This window comes from Trachurus japonicus, chromosome 11 (genome assembly GCF_045865225.1).
Source record: "Trachurus japonicus isolate A0001 chromosome 11, Traja_1.0".
NCBI classification, from domain to species: domain Eukaryota; kingdom Metazoa; phylum Chordata; class Actinopteri; order Carangiformes; family Carangidae; genus Trachurus; species Trachurus japonicus.
In genome coordinates this window covers 7,015,590-7,029,146 of record NC_140917.1, presented here as the reverse complement: position 1 = coordinate 7,029,146, position 13,557 = coordinate 7,015,590, and the positions used below count along the sequence as shown (strand labels likewise).

General features: G+C 41.3%; 1 protein-coding gene across 1 annotated transcript; it reads left to right on the top strand.

Moving 5' to 3' along the window:
• The first annotated feature begins 4,402 nt into the window (after positions 1-4,402).
• LOC146978094 (formyl peptide receptor 2-like) lies at positions 4,403-13,284 on the top strand. Its single transcript, XM_085790814.1, has 3 exons — positions 4,403-4,517; positions 10,415-10,592; positions 12,242-13,284. The coding sequence occupies exons 2-3, from the start codon at positions 10,422-10,424 to the stop codon at positions 13,130-13,132; spliced, it is 1,062 nt and encodes a 353-aa protein (XP_085646940.1). The 5' UTR covers positions 4,403-4,517; positions 10,415-10,421; the 3' UTR covers positions 13,133-13,284.
• Positions 13,285-13,557: the final 273 nt, after the last annotated feature.

The window sequence follows — 13,557 nt, the reverse complement described above, 5'->3', positions numbered from 1 at the left end:
AAGTCAAATGATTTTTTTTTAAGTTTCATAATCTTTAAATAAAACAATTTATTTGAATTATACAATATTGTTGAATATCAACAGTTTTTACCTTTTTTAATGACACCATAAGAAACTGTTTTTTACTGATATGTACTTACTGTATGGATCCAGAAAAATTAAATAAGTATATGTTTTAAGCTTGTTTGTAGCGGAAGCTCCGCAAATCGCGCGAGATTTGGACGGACCAGGAAGAGCAGTGCTGGGAGCTTCCGCTACAAACAAGCTTAAAACATAGACTTATTTAATTTTTTTCGGAAAAATTTCTCATGTTGGGGCTTCAATACAAGAGGAACATTACAGACTACAGCACTATGGAGGTATTTGGATGTTTTTTGGTGTGTCTTTTTGTTACGAAGAAAAGTGAGCCCCGTTCTCAACCGTCATATGGACATGCAGTGCTGCACGGAGCCCCGCTGTAACTCAGAGAAGGCATGGAGGACTCTGAAACTTCTCCCAGCCCTTAGTCGACATGAGGGTGAGTAGATAATGAGTGAAATTTGAATTTTGGGTGAACTATCCCTTTAAGTGAATCCACATCCACACTTTTTTTTTTTTTTTTTATCGTTTCACCATATCATCAAGGCAGAAACAGTGTTTTGTTTTTTGTCATACCCCCCACCACTAGATGTGACAGTCTATGGACATAATGTAACAACTACTGAATTGCACCTGTTAAATCATCATCAGTCAACATTTTAATCCACTTCTAATGTTGGACATTTGAATAGAGCGGGGTAACTTTCCTTCATCTTCTCTGTTTTTGGTGTTTATGTCTGGCAGTGTTACGTAGCCTACAGCACCGCACACACAGATTTTTTTCAAAACGAACAAGAAAAAGACTGTTTTGTGGGAAATCTCTGTTTCCATGTGGACAAGGCCTGACTTTGAACCTGGTGAAATGTGAATGTGACCTACTCAGGTGGGTCGGTGCACCCGCTCGCTGCTTTTCCGGAGTGTGTTTTGTTTTTTATTTTGACTGGAACTCACTCTGAAGATCCACTTCCTTTTCTTTGCACTTGGTTTATTTCCTTTAAAAAAAAAAAAAAAGGAAGAAAAAAAAAGAAAAAGTGTGTTCCGTTTTGGTAATTTTTTGCTCTTGCCGTTCACTTATGTTGCGTCTTGTTGCCCCTGGACAAACATAACAGGGTCATAATAACAGTTTCGTCAGTCCCAGTTCCCTTTTACTCAAAAATTTCAAATCATCACATCCTCTACTGACCCACATTAGAAACATCAACAGGAAGTTCAGTGTGTTTTATTGGGACCTGGACTGGACACGGTAAAGAGGATAATCAAAATCAAGTGTGTAAAGAAGAGAATCACAATGAAGTGATATCACTTTCTGCCACTAGATGGCAGCAGCGGACGAAGGAGAATCAGACACAGATACAAGGACCCACAATGGGAAAACGACTGGAAATCAGTGTTTACATGCACAGAGCCTGACATGTGAAGGCAACACAACATTAAACCTCCACAGTTTGATCTCTTACGCCAACCTTTACCATCATCTTAAAGGGATAGTTCACCCAAAATTCAAATCTCACTCATTTATCTCCTCACCCTCATGTCGACTAAGGGCTGGGAGAAGTTTCAGAGTCGTCCGTGCCTTCTCTGAGTTACAGCGGGGCTCCGTGCAGCACTGCATGTCCATATGACGGTTGCGAATGGGCCTCACTTTTCTTCGTCCAAAAAGACTCACCAAAAAACATCCAAATACCTCCATAGTGCTCGTCTGTAATGTCCCTCTTGTACCGAAGCCCCAACATGAGAAATTGTTCCGAAAAAAATTAAATAAGTCTGTATTTTAAACTTTTTTTATCGGAAGCTCCCAGCACTCCTCTTCCTGGTCCGTCCAAATCTCGCGTGATTTGCGCCGGCGTCAAAAGTGAGAAGAAAAGAGAGCTCCGTTCGCAACCGTCATATGGACATGCAGTGCTGCACGGAGCCCCGCTGTAACTCAGAGAAGGCACGGAGGACTCTGAAACTTCTCCCAGCTCTTAGTCGACATGAGGGTGAGTAGATAATGAGTGAAATTTGAATTTTGGGTGAACTATCTCTTTAACAACCAATCAATCAATCCATTAATCAGTCAATCAATCTTGAGTGACACTGGTCATGAAGCTGCAGCTGTCAGGAGGAAACACAGTCTCCTGCTGAAAAGTGTGAATTATGATTATAAGGAACCTCGAATGCAACACTTTCTGTTCAATCACTTCCTTCGAGGGTATTTCTGTGGTGACCTCACACGCCACATGACCCCCTGAACGCAGTGACCCGAGTGGCAGCGGTGAAGAGCTGAGGAAGAAGGAACTGACTAAAAACTGAAACATCTTTCAGGGCCAGAGGAACGGAGAAAAGAAGAGGAAGAAGACGAGGATAAATATAGTATAGTATCTATATATCTTTATCCCAACAGTTACAGTGACTGTTTGTTTGAGCGATGCGTTAAGGGACTTTTCTTTCTCGGGCGTATAGAGATCATCGTCCTAGAATTTAATTTAGACCCTAAATCCCCTGGTGGAAACACATGTGAGGGAGACAAGTCCTCTTCCTCTTGGAAACTTCCAGCTGTGTAAACACCACACACACATCTGGTCCACAGTCTATTGATAAACTACCACAGACTTTATCAATGGTGACGCTTTTATCAATGGTTGATTGGGTAATGGATCAACCTTTTATTACTAAAAACTGAAGCACCCGGCACTTAACTTAACATCATACTCGTATAACAGTGCACAACTCTAAAATTTTATACCAGCCAAATACTGTTGTTATTGATCACTTGTAATGGACTTATGAAGATACAGCACAGGTGTTTATAAATTACGGCATGACAGAAAGTGATGTGACACATGAAGCAACTGGAAATTTGAAAATACTCATCATAGAAGTGTTTGTTTTTCACTTTCACAATTGATTTGTCTTTTCTTTTTGGTCTTACCTTATCTTTATTTCTTTTGCCGCTGATTGTTTTAATTGTTCTATACCTACTACCTATACCTATACTCTACTGCAGTGGTTCTCAAACTTTTTTACATCAAGGACCCCTAAATTGACACAAATTAGACCTCGGACCCCCATTGGACAAAATTTTTAAGCAAACACCAGATACATACACAAATATTTGTCCCGAGACTGAATAAAGTTTTGTACATTCAAATTAGGGCCAATGGCGTGAATTTTTGGAAATATTATAGAGACATTTCTGGGAAAAAAAGTGGTACAATTTCTCCAAAAACATTCAAACATTTCTAGGAAGAAGTGGTAAAATTCTCAAAAAAAAAAAAAAGTTAAAACACACAAACAAACAAAAAAGTAAAAAAATTCTAGAAAAAAAGGGGTAAAATTTCTCAAAAAAAAAATAAGTTTTAAAAAAAATCTAGAAAAAGTGTTCAAATTTTAAAAAAAGAATTCTCAAAAAATAAAAAAAGTTGAACAATTCTAGAAAAATTGGTAAAAATTTCTAGAAAATGTTGGGGACCCCCTTCAACCCTCATCATCATTATTACTTAGAGCAGAGACAGCAGAGACACAATGAGACAAATGTGTGAATATTTCAGTTGTGGGTTTTAAACACTTGTCTCTACTAAACTATTGTCAGATCGGGGGCAGAGCATGGCAGGATGAGGTCTGTGGTCTGAGTCATGTGACGTTACTAAAGGTCCTTCATGTGAAAGAGTCTGAGATGTGAGATCCATCTGCACCAACAACTCACTCACTCTTTTGCTCTTTCGTGGTCTCTGTCATTTGTTTGTGTTTCTATTACTGGAAGCTTGTTCTGATATTATGAAGAGGACGTGACACGACGCTGAAAATAGGTTTTAAAAGTCTTTTACTTTTACTTTGAAAAACCACTTGTTTGATTTGGTGGAAATCAAAACTCCAAAAAAGGACGAGACCACTTCAAGAGGTCAGAAGAAGTAGATCCATCCGGCCTGAGAGGAATAAAGAAGTTTAATGTGAAGTTTCTCTGCTGTGACAACAAGAGGTCGTCAACCCTGACTGGACCAATCTGACTGGCCGAGGAGGACGAGGAGGAAAGTAATAACTCTAGAGTTTGATGAACACAAATCGGTCATTCCCTTTGCATGTTTATCCATGTGTGTGTGTGTGTGTGTGTGTGTGTGTGTGACAAGGAGAGAGAGACAAAGTGAGTGTGACTGTGTGAGAAAAAGAGGAAGATCAAGCCAGACACACATGACATAAAAAGAGAGGGTGAAAGAGGAAGGGTCTATGTGTGTTTGTGTGTTTGTGTGTGTGTGCGTTGTGTGCATGGTATGCATGTATGTGTGTGTGTGTGTGCTTGGCTTTCAGCAATAAAACCACCAGAAGTAACAGCGACACAGGGGAACTGCATAAACACACACACACACGGCTAATGAAGATGCGTCTTCACTTGAGCCTCTGACCACTGAACAGCAGCAGCTTCTGACCTCAGAGCAGTGATCAGTCTGACCGATCGTCTACAGGTAAGAAACTAAAGATCTGATCAATATGAGTGATTGTTTTTTCGTTGTTTTTTTTTCAATTAGATACAAGAAGTTTGAAAAAGAAACTGTGGATTCTTCACTGGCAGCAGAAGCACTTTGGTTAAAGCTTTAGCAAAGTTTTTGTGAACTGACCATAAAGTAAACACGACCATGTGAATGAACTGCATGAACTTCAGATAATCTCCATTATTCCAGAGGGAAAACTCATCCAATATGGAGTTTTTCTAATTTACACCAAACATAATGCACATTTGTCAACTCTTTATAATAACTATGTATACACATGATTAATTAGGTATTAGTTGTCATTTTCTCTCTTTCACTTCAGACCACTTGCTGCTGTTTCTGCTGAATGTGATCGTCTTTGTTGGGTTTTTTTGGGTTGTTTTTTTGGTCTCTGTCGGTGCTGAAAAAACGAAATGTTCTTTAAAAATAAATAGTGAACAGATTTGTTGTGTATATTTACTCAATTTTTACTTTACAACATTGACAAAGTTCCCTCTTAAATTCAGTTTAAATACGTTTAAAAACCACTGATTGACTCACTGAGCTCCACAGGAAACAGATAACGTCACTTGGGCTGTAAGAAGTCATGACTTTACGACCCTCTCTGTTCAAATGGTGGTTTTAGGTCAGAGGTCATCTAGTGTTTGTGACATGAAACCGTCTCAGCAGCATTTAGACATTAACCTAAACAACCTTTAGAGATATTTCAAAGTTATCTAGCCAAATCTTAGTCTTGTGACCTTTATAACAGTGTGTTCACTGGGGAAACATGAAGTAGCTCTTTCTTCAACTTTAACACTCATTGTCCTAATGTCTGTTTAAGATAATGTGATTGTTTGACTTTCATGAAGGCTATTTATATATTTATACATTTACCGGTTCCCATTGTGGAGCACTTGAGTCAAGAGGGGTTGGACTGAACCGCGGGTGGAGGTTTGTGGTGGATTTAGAGCAATACTGAAAGTTGAAACTTTGTTTGTGGTCAAGTGTTGCAGCCTCTGCCTCATAAATGTTTCTCTTCTTCGGTATTTTGTTGTGTTTCCTCTTCGCTTCACAGCGTCTCACTCTTTTCATTTCCCATCAACAACAACGGACTCTTCTGTTTGTCGATCCACTTTATTGAAACTTTCGGTTGGTTCGAAATGTGCCGTCGTGCTTCACGGATAATGACCATCTGATTTTACGGCCGTTCGTCTCACAGATGTAAAACTGGGGAATGTGCTGAGAGAAACAGTCCAGAGTCTGAGAAACCTATTGATAATTCACACACGGGTCATTTCATCCTAAGGAGTTTATTTAGTCGCTGATCTTGGAGCCGGAGTTGAAGGAAGTCAGACTCAAATCCCAATTTTTCGAACTCATGACTCAACTGGGAGTCCAGCTCTAACACAGAGCCTAATTTTTATATAATTGGTTGGAATAATTTGGCACAAAATATTGATAGTTAAATTGAGTCTGGAATGCAATTCACTTGTGTGCAAATGCAGTGTGTTGCTTGCTGATTCACGTGCACCATCGGTGACGGTGTTAAAATGCATCAAAAGACGCTTGAAGTTGTGCATTAAGGATTCCTACGGTGGCCCTGAGTGGTCAATGTACTGCAACCTTCCACGAAACCACAACTGATCAACTGTGTTTTAAGGGGAACTATGCAAGTCCGTTCTCTTTTCCTCTGTTTTGCTAACCCTCCTCTCGGCCATGTGCATTTGTTTTTAACAGAGCCATGGAGCCATTGATAACGTTTAAATTTTTTTTTTTTTTTATCATATATGTTTTACAATGTGTATATCTGTGTAGTCTTATCTGTCATCAACAAGAGATTCATGCAACACCCAAGTTAAAGTCTTCAGAACTTGTCATGGATGTACAGTTAGCTTAGCTGTAGTTTAAATTAAAAGTTGGAACTGCTAACGTTAACACCTGAAGACCTCAAACCCCTGAAATCTTCATTATCTGAACAAACTGAACCAAATTAAAGGGGAAAAACATTGTTGTGGATGTTGAAACGTTTGGCAACAACAACAAAAAAGCGTAAGAAAGCTTCAGCATTCAAACTGATTAAAGGTAAAAGAAACGTCAGCTTCTCATGAACTTCATCTTGAGAAGTTCCCACGAACCACATCACACGTCAGTTGTGGGTATATTCCATTTTTACTATCTGAAGGTGTGATGTAACGCACACAGCAGCTGTTTTTTCACATGATTGAAACAATAATTGTCACAAGGGTAGAAGAATATGTGGTCACTGTCAGACATGTTTTACTTTTACTTTTATCTCCATGAACCAGCAAGTTGGGCAGCATTGTGTGCCAATGTTAAAAGAAGTGAAACCAAAGACTGTCTTTTATGTGGTTACATGCTTCAGTTTTGTGCATCTTTTTGTTCATATTTCCTCCAAATTCTTGACATTTCTGGAAAAGACCAAAAGATTAAAGGGGCCCCAGATGGGCCTGTATATTGACACAATTTACAATAAGAACTATAAAAACCCCTTAAAGCCCCAGTATGTAACATATTTGGCTTTTTATTTGCAAAAATCAAATATTGCTTTCATAAATATGTATTTCACTGAAGTCGAACCTGCCATCGAACCTCGGCTGCCATGTTGCATCGCCATTTTTTTATGTTCAGTGGCAGCGTGACTGTAGGTAACCACGGAAACTCACCGAGCTGACACTAGTCTGTTGATATTCTGCATGATAGACGTTGAGGGGACATTTGTGAACTATAGTGTCGATCAGTCCTCTGCATGTGAGGTGTTTGGGAGACAATTGGAAATTGTAGCGTCTGCCAATAGGTTGCACTTTTGGGGACATTTTGTAAATTGTAACATGTAAAAATTGAAACATGACATTGAAAAAATAAAAGTTTCTCTTCTCATTTCGTGTAACCAAAGACTGGGTGGATTTGAGGTCTGACAAACACTTCCTTCCTTTTTTTTTCATTATGAAACATGTTTACATTCATTACATTATTTAATTGCTGGGAGTTTGGGTTTTTGTTGTATTTTCTTGTGCTTCAAAGCATCTGCATCAGTGGAATAATCTCATAATATTCAAAGGAAACCAAACCAAGACTTTCATCCCAGCACCGCTGATCCACTGATAACTGAATTAACAACCATCGCTGCTTTAAACAAACCTCTGCAGAACCAAAATGTCGATGTTTATCTATTGCTCTCCAGTTGGACCCTTCAGTTTTTTCTCCCGTCAGATGACTGAGGTCGTCTCTGTGCTCTATAACACCATCAGCAGCCACATGGCACAGGGAGGTTTTATTTGAAGGGGGCCGTGCTGTGGTTTTGTTGCCTTATTCATTTCCCTTTTGAAGGGACTGCACTGGTCTTCCTCTAAACTGCAGAAACTCTGTTTCAGAGCTCTTCAGCTGGACCCTTTTGGTGTCCTTTGAAGATCAGCTGTGTTTGTTTCCAAGGGTAAGGTCATTTTTATTTCAAGAGATATATCACATCTGCTGTGCTCTGATCTTTATTTCTGTAGTGATTATTTTTGCTGTCTTTATTGGTTTAGGTTGGGGGTTTAGGTTGGGGTTGTGGGTCTGCAGTGAACTTCACTTAACTTTATTAGAATGTGGGTGGTTCATCATTTTCTCTTTTAGGTCACACTTTGCTCCTCTGCATCAGCAGCTGCTCTTCACTGCAAACAAATCCAACTATTATATCAAATTTTTGCCTCTGGAGTCACATTTTTTTCTTCATTTATGTGAAAATTCAGGTGCTGAAATCAAACACTTTCCTCCTGTACAGGTGCATACACGGTCTCTTTGTCGTGGAGTCATCTCCAGTCCAAATATGTGAACATGTTTTTTTACCATAATCGTTTATTAACTTTAGCCAAAGTGCTTTTGATTCTTAAACTGAACTACAGATGTTACTGATTGTATCTCTGTAACCCGCATGTGCAGTGTGTGCACAAAAAGATACAATCACATCTCTAACCAAATTGTTTAAAGATAACTGGTGCACGATGCCAGCTGCTCTACAAACCCGTCAAAAAAGATGAAAACATCAGCTGTGTTTTTGTTCAAGTTTGCGAAGGCGACTGAATTACTGTAAAAGCAAATTGTTCTTTGTGCATTTCAGTCCTGCGGGTCTTAAATACTTAGAGACTCAGTCATGCAATGGGACCATGTCAACATGTTGACATGACGACCCAGGAGGACTCAGTCGTTTTTTGTAATAACATGAAAACTCAACACATTCAATCTCAACGACTACTACACATCTGTACAGTTGTGATTATAGAAAGCCTGTGTGTCCAAATCAGCTCCATGTTCACAGTGTAAAAACAAACACAATGACACACGTGTTGTAATTATTCTATGTGTTTCTTATTAAGTTGTCAGAGCGGATCAATGCTGAGTCAAAAGTGTCACCACGGCGACTATTGGAAGCTGATGTACAGTAAATTTCCACTGTATCATATTACACAGAGGAATTTTTAATCTTCACCCTTGAACGATCCATTATTGGGCTCAAACGTGACCCATACTTTTTACTTCAATAGTAACCTGTAATAACATATTTACACAATTAAATACACAAATACTTGTTTGCTGTATCACAATAGAGAAGACAAGCCAGTACGACCCTCATCTCTCTCACACACATATAGTCGTATTAACATACACACACACACAGACACACACACCTTGGCACATTCTCAGACACTGAAGCACAGTGACTCAGCTGGACACATCTGACTCGTCAGCATCACAAACCTGCGTTGATTCACTCACACAGTCTACTACTCTTGTCTATTTCCAGAGCATCATACTAAGACTGCAGCTTGTGATCAGAAAGTCTGACTTGGTTCTTGTGACTCTCTTTTCTTATTTTCCTTCATTGTAACTCAAGGGCAGCGTTATTGTTTTTTTTTTCAGTAAAAGAGGAAGTTAGAAGCCACATTGCATTCATGGCCTCTTAAACCAGCTTCTGAAACAGACACAAACTCTCAGTCACACAACTGATTTATCGTTGTATTTATTTTAAGAGTGTCCTAAGCAGCTTTTTAATATGACCCATGGTTACACTATTCAAGCTGTCAGTTCGTTGGTCTGGTAACATGTTAGGTTGCATGACTGATTAAGTTTGCCATCTTCAAATCAACCAAGCTCTCCTTAAAGGGACAACGAGGAGTTTCTATTTGGTTATAAAAAAGTCTCACGTTAATGTGGATGAATCTACGCTACCCACACTTGTTAATGGCTCCATTTTCGATAAATATATCGTTTTGTCTCTATCGTTATTTTGTTATTTTAATTAGTGGTGGAAACGCTGGGCGAGCCGACCAGCGTTTCCTTACTTTCGGTTTTGCGGACGCAGCCTGGCGAGTCATGAGAATAACGCAGTCTAATCGCCGTTTATGGTCGGAACTACGACGGTATGTGATCGTCTTCAAACCTCTGAATTTCATTCTTGATGAATTTCACCGTGCGCGCAGAGGCTCATTGTAAATGTAGTATGAGAACTCCTCATTGTCCCTTTAACAGACCTTTTAAATGGCTCGGCTTGCACCTGTTGTAGCTCTTGTCTTTCTGCTTTTAATCTGTCTTTTTTTTTTTTTTTTTTGGTGCGAACAAATAAACAAAACAAACAAAAAATGTGTAACCCTAAAGATTTACTTTAAGTGACTAAACCCGAGCAAATACTTTTAGTTCCTAACCTTAACCAAGTGCTTTTAGTGCCTAAACCTGATGAAGTACGGTACCTAGACTTTTGGAGAACTTGTTGTACATTTTCTGTGCTGCCATTGTGTAAAGGTTGTACGCACCTTGTGTAGTTTATTCATGTTGCTCAGAGTTCATATGACGGGTCACTTCATGTTTCCTGTCACTCTTCTCTGTGTTTGCAGCCACACCATGTCGCTCAACTCCTCCATCGCCTTGAAGTCTTCCAGCAAAGACGAGCCGACGAAGGTGGACGTGGAGGCCATCATGGACAACGTGTCCATCGTCCTCTACACGCTGACGGTTGTGCTCGGCATCACAGGGAACTCTGTGGTGATCTGGGTGGCAGGATTCAAGCTCAAGGTGGATATTACATGTGGAGTGTGTAAGGCTACATGTGCTAAAAGACTAAAGCTGATGCGTGTAATATGTTTTATGGCCTTGGGTATAATCTTATACATAATTTATGGATAATATACAAATATGAAATTCAGAGACAGGTGTCATAGAGATTGTCACAACATGTCAGCGCCACAACATGTGAGCGCCACTGTTTCCTGTTGGTTGCTTTACCCTCGCTCGTTCTCGCGCCACTTGGTTGTGGTTTTCACATGTGTAATATTAGCAGCCGACATAGCGCCTGTGCTAGTGCATTTAAAAAGTGTGTTAGTGCCTGAATGAGACACAGGAAGTGATTCAGGATGTGCTGGGCCTCTTGCTGTTGTTTAGTTCAGTTCAGCTTTATCTGTGCCCCCATTGGGCAATAAGTGTTGCAGCAAGTACAAAAGACATACGATTAAAAGTCAGTAGCAGCGACTCAAGTAGCCCGTACAAGGTAGGGAAAGTGCAATCATTTCCAACATCATCAGCATCACATGAAAACAAAATGAAACAAAAACAGCCTGCATGTGAGAAACCACAGAATATAAATCCATCAGGTGTGACTCCTCCTATCCTCTCCTGAATTCAAAAGGGATACCGCTGTAGGAAGAAAGGAGTGCTTGTACCTGTTACATTTTATACGAGGAAGTCTGAGCCGGGAGCCAGAAGGTAAAAACTGGACCTCAGAGTGTAAAGGATGGGAGCTGTCAGAAAGGATGGCATAGAGAGCCTAAGCGGAAGCAGGAAGTAACGGTCACCATGGGACCTCAATTTGGAAAAAATCTCCATGTAAGTGAACGGGAGTCAAACTTTTATTTTGTGATCCGATTGACTTGTGCCTACCTGTTTAAAACACCGCATTTCATGCCAAGAAATCAGCAGTTTGTTGTAAAACTATTGTAAAATAAAATTCAGAAAAATCCGTAACCAGAAAGACGACAGGTGGCGTAGGTGACGTCACACACCACATGCCGCCCTTTCCCGTGTCAGTTGGTAAAGTATTTTTTGTGGGACACCAGATCTGTAGTCCACAGAGCGTCTTCACGCAATATACATCCTTCCGTTGCTGTTTTACGACAAACTGCTGATATTTTGGCATGAAACGTGATGTTTTAAACAGGTTAAGGTCATATATTTTTCTCATGACACAATTCAATCGGATCACAAAATAAAATTTTGACTCCCATTCACTTACAGTACATAGAGACTTTTTCCGAATTGAGGTCCCATGGCGAGCTTCACTTCCGCTTCCGCTTAGGCTCTCTATTAGCCTTCCTGATTATCTGCCTATTGAAAAGATCTAAAAGTGTGCACTGTTGAACTCCCAAAATCTTATTACTTGTCTTTATTACTCTGCTTAGTGCATTTTTTTGACCTGATGTTAAGGTTGCCAAACCAGCAGAGGAGGGAAAAGGTAGCACAGATTTGATTTATGAGCTATAAAGTAAAATCATCAGGGACTTACCAATCTGGAACTTGGAGAGTTTCCTCAGACAGGACAGTCGTTTCTGGCCTTTTTTTTGGAGTTCTCTGAATGGCATGCCTGTCACTTTAGTATACAGTATAAAACTTTCAATATGTTTCCAATAGGATCAATAAAATTAGCTTTCCTTTGATGTTTCTCTCCTCAGCCGAAGGTCACCAACGTGTGGCTGGTGAACCTTGCGATAGCCGACCTGATCTTCTGCTTCACTCGGGTCTTCTCCCTCACCAAGAAGCTCTTCTTCGACTACTGGCCCTTCGGCGTCTTCCTCTGCAAGTTCAACGGCTTCTTCAAATACGGCAACATGTTCTGCTCCGTCTTCCTTCTCGCCGTCATCAGTCTGGACCGAGCGCTCTGCGTCTGGCAACCCGTTTTCACCAAACGGCGGCGCACCCTGCTGGCCGCCCGGGTGGTGGCCGTCTGCATCTGGACCACGGCGACGATCCTCAGCGTGCCGTACTTCGTCTACCGCCAAGTCTACCTGGGGAAGAACAACCTGAGTAAGTGCTCTCTGGAGGTGAAGGAGGCGACGGCGGGGGACAACACCACCAAACTGGCGCTCTACTCCATCCGCTTCACGTGCGGCTTCATGCTGCCCTTCATGGTCATCCTCATCTGCTACATCCTGGCCGGCATCGGCATCCGACGCACCCGTCTGTCCGGGAAATCCCGCCCGCTACGTATTTTAGCATCATTAGTCGTCGCCTTCTTCGTGTGCTGGGCGCCGTACCACTGCCTCCTGCTGGTCAAGATGGTGGACAGCAAGAACAAGGTGGTGAAGATCTGGCACCCCGTGGCGAAGGGCGTCGCCTACTTCAACAGCTGCGTGAACCCGCTGCTGTACTTCTGCATGGGGCTGGACGTGAGGGGACGCTTCAGGCAGAGTCTGGCCGGCGTCTACAAACGGGCTCTGGCCGACGACGTGGACGGACAGACGTCTCAGTCCAACGAACGCTCTCTGGACAACAGCAGCGGATCACGGCGCACTTCGGTGGCGGCGGGGAGGAGCCAGACGTCGGTGGATGTAGCCAAAGTCTGAACTTCGAGGATCAAACACGTTCTTTTCTCTTTTTTTTCAAACCCAGCTCAGTGAAGTGGAAGTTAAAGCAGAAGTAAGCGTAATATTTGTGTTAATATAAGTCTTAAATAGTTATATCTTCCGACAGCAATCACTTATATAGAGTGTTTGGTCTGAAACACGGGTCTGTCAGTCACTCTGCTCTGCTGTAAGCCGAGGAGAAAACTTTCCTTGTATCCTACAACCTTTATCCAATGAGGAGAGAGAACGGCATAAAGGGGCAGTCCTCTCTGTGTGTGCAGCCAAGGGATGCGCGTGAATGTGGTGACGTAGGGACGAGGGCGGGGACTGCTAACTCCATCGGCTGACAGGAAGTTAGCCAAAACGACCGGATCGCTTACTTCTGCTTTAAAACCTCTCAGAGGATTGAACTTGTTTCAGGGTGA